Source organism: Etheostoma spectabile, unplaced genomic scaffold (genome assembly GCF_008692095.1).
Source record: "Etheostoma spectabile isolate EspeVRDwgs_2016 unplaced genomic scaffold, UIUC_Espe_1.0 scaffold512, whole genome shotgun sequence".
Classification (NCBI taxonomy): Eukaryota; Metazoa; Chordata; class Actinopteri; order Perciformes; family Percidae; genus Etheostoma; species Etheostoma spectabile.
In genome coordinates, this window is record NW_022605624.1 from 259,325 (window position 1) to 260,530 (window position 1,206).

The 1,206-nt window shown below is 39.9% G+C and overlaps 1 protein-coding gene across 4 annotated transcripts in view; it reads left to right on the forward strand.

Annotated features, from left to right (window-relative positions):
- dmpk (DM1 protein kinase) overlaps nt 1-522 on the forward strand; it is a 44,417-nt gene extending 43,895 nt beyond the window's left edge. For all 4 annotated transcript variants that reach the window (XM_032511901.1, XM_032511903.1, XM_032511902.1 and 1 more), the window contains one exon: nt 206-522. In XM_032511901.1, the coding sequence (XP_032367792.1) occupies nt 206-307 (102 nt within the window). In that variant the 3' untranslated portion in view covers nt 308-522. The remainder of the gene's footprint in view (nt 1-205) is intronic.
- The last annotated feature ends 684 nt before the right edge of the window (nt 523-1,206 follow it).

The following is a 1,206-nucleotide window of genomic DNA, read 5'->3' on the forward strand; positions in this document are numbered from 1 at the left end:
CCTGACAAGGCACACCTGTGAAGTGGAAACCATTTCAGCTGACTACCTCATGAAGCTCATTGAGAGAACACCAAGGGTTTGCAGTGCTATCAAAAAGCAAAGGGTGGCTACTTTGAAGAAACTTGAATATAAGATTCAATCCAGCATATAATTTAATCTAATCCAAAATAATAACCTTTTTATGTCCTGATTGTCTGTCCTTCAGGTTCGCCTGCCACAGGTGAAGAGTGAGTCATACCTGCTTGTGTGTTCAGAAGGGGGGACGCTCCAAGCCTGGAAGAGACAGTGTTATACTGAGCTCTCCTGAATGCGCTTTCAAGATGGCAGATGCTTCTTCCACTGTAACAAGACAAAGAGCTGAGCCCCTGCTTTACGCTCACTCCCTGAGCCAGCCTCCTAAACTTTCAAAATTAAGTTTTCCAACTGAAAAAGGCAGTCCTGGCTACTGGGAGCTAATGAGGAGGGAATGATGACTACCTTGCTTGCTTACTTGATTGAAAGTCACAATAGAGATGCACTGAGTTCAGAGCACACTGAGAAAAACACTAAACTTACTTTGATGTGTGATAATAATGATGTTTGAGTGACGCAGAGAGTGGCCAGAATCTTGTATATCGTGTCTCTACACCTTGCACTTGTGTTGTACTACAATAGGCATGTTTTTGCTGTGCCTGTTTTAGTATTCAAATGGATACTAATAATGACCATGATCTGTAGACTAACTTAGGCCATACCACCACAGGTTCTGACAGTGTGAAAGGTGTTCTGCATAAATAAAGGTAAACAGTTGTGGAGTTAGGGTATAAAATTATAAGGGTTGATATGAATCATAATTCAGGCAGAACAGTAAAGTCACACTTGTATAAACTGAGTGACATCAACTGTTTCATTCTTGTTTCACAATGAATGGCTAATTTAAAGCTGTATGGCTACCAGCTGGCTAGTAACATCCAATCATCCTGTACAGTGACACATCATTAAGACACATCCATGTCAATTAAACATTTGTGTCAAGCGTAACGCAAGCTTTTGTGACGTCTTTTGCAAATGTCTTTTTAATGTTGTCATTAGTGAACTTGTTTTAAATGATTGAACATTTTAAATGTTGACTTATGATGTCCAACATTCATGAATGAAACGTTAATAGCCTTATGATGATAAACCTAGGCTACTCTTTGGAGTTGAACCGGGAAGCTGAAGACAGAT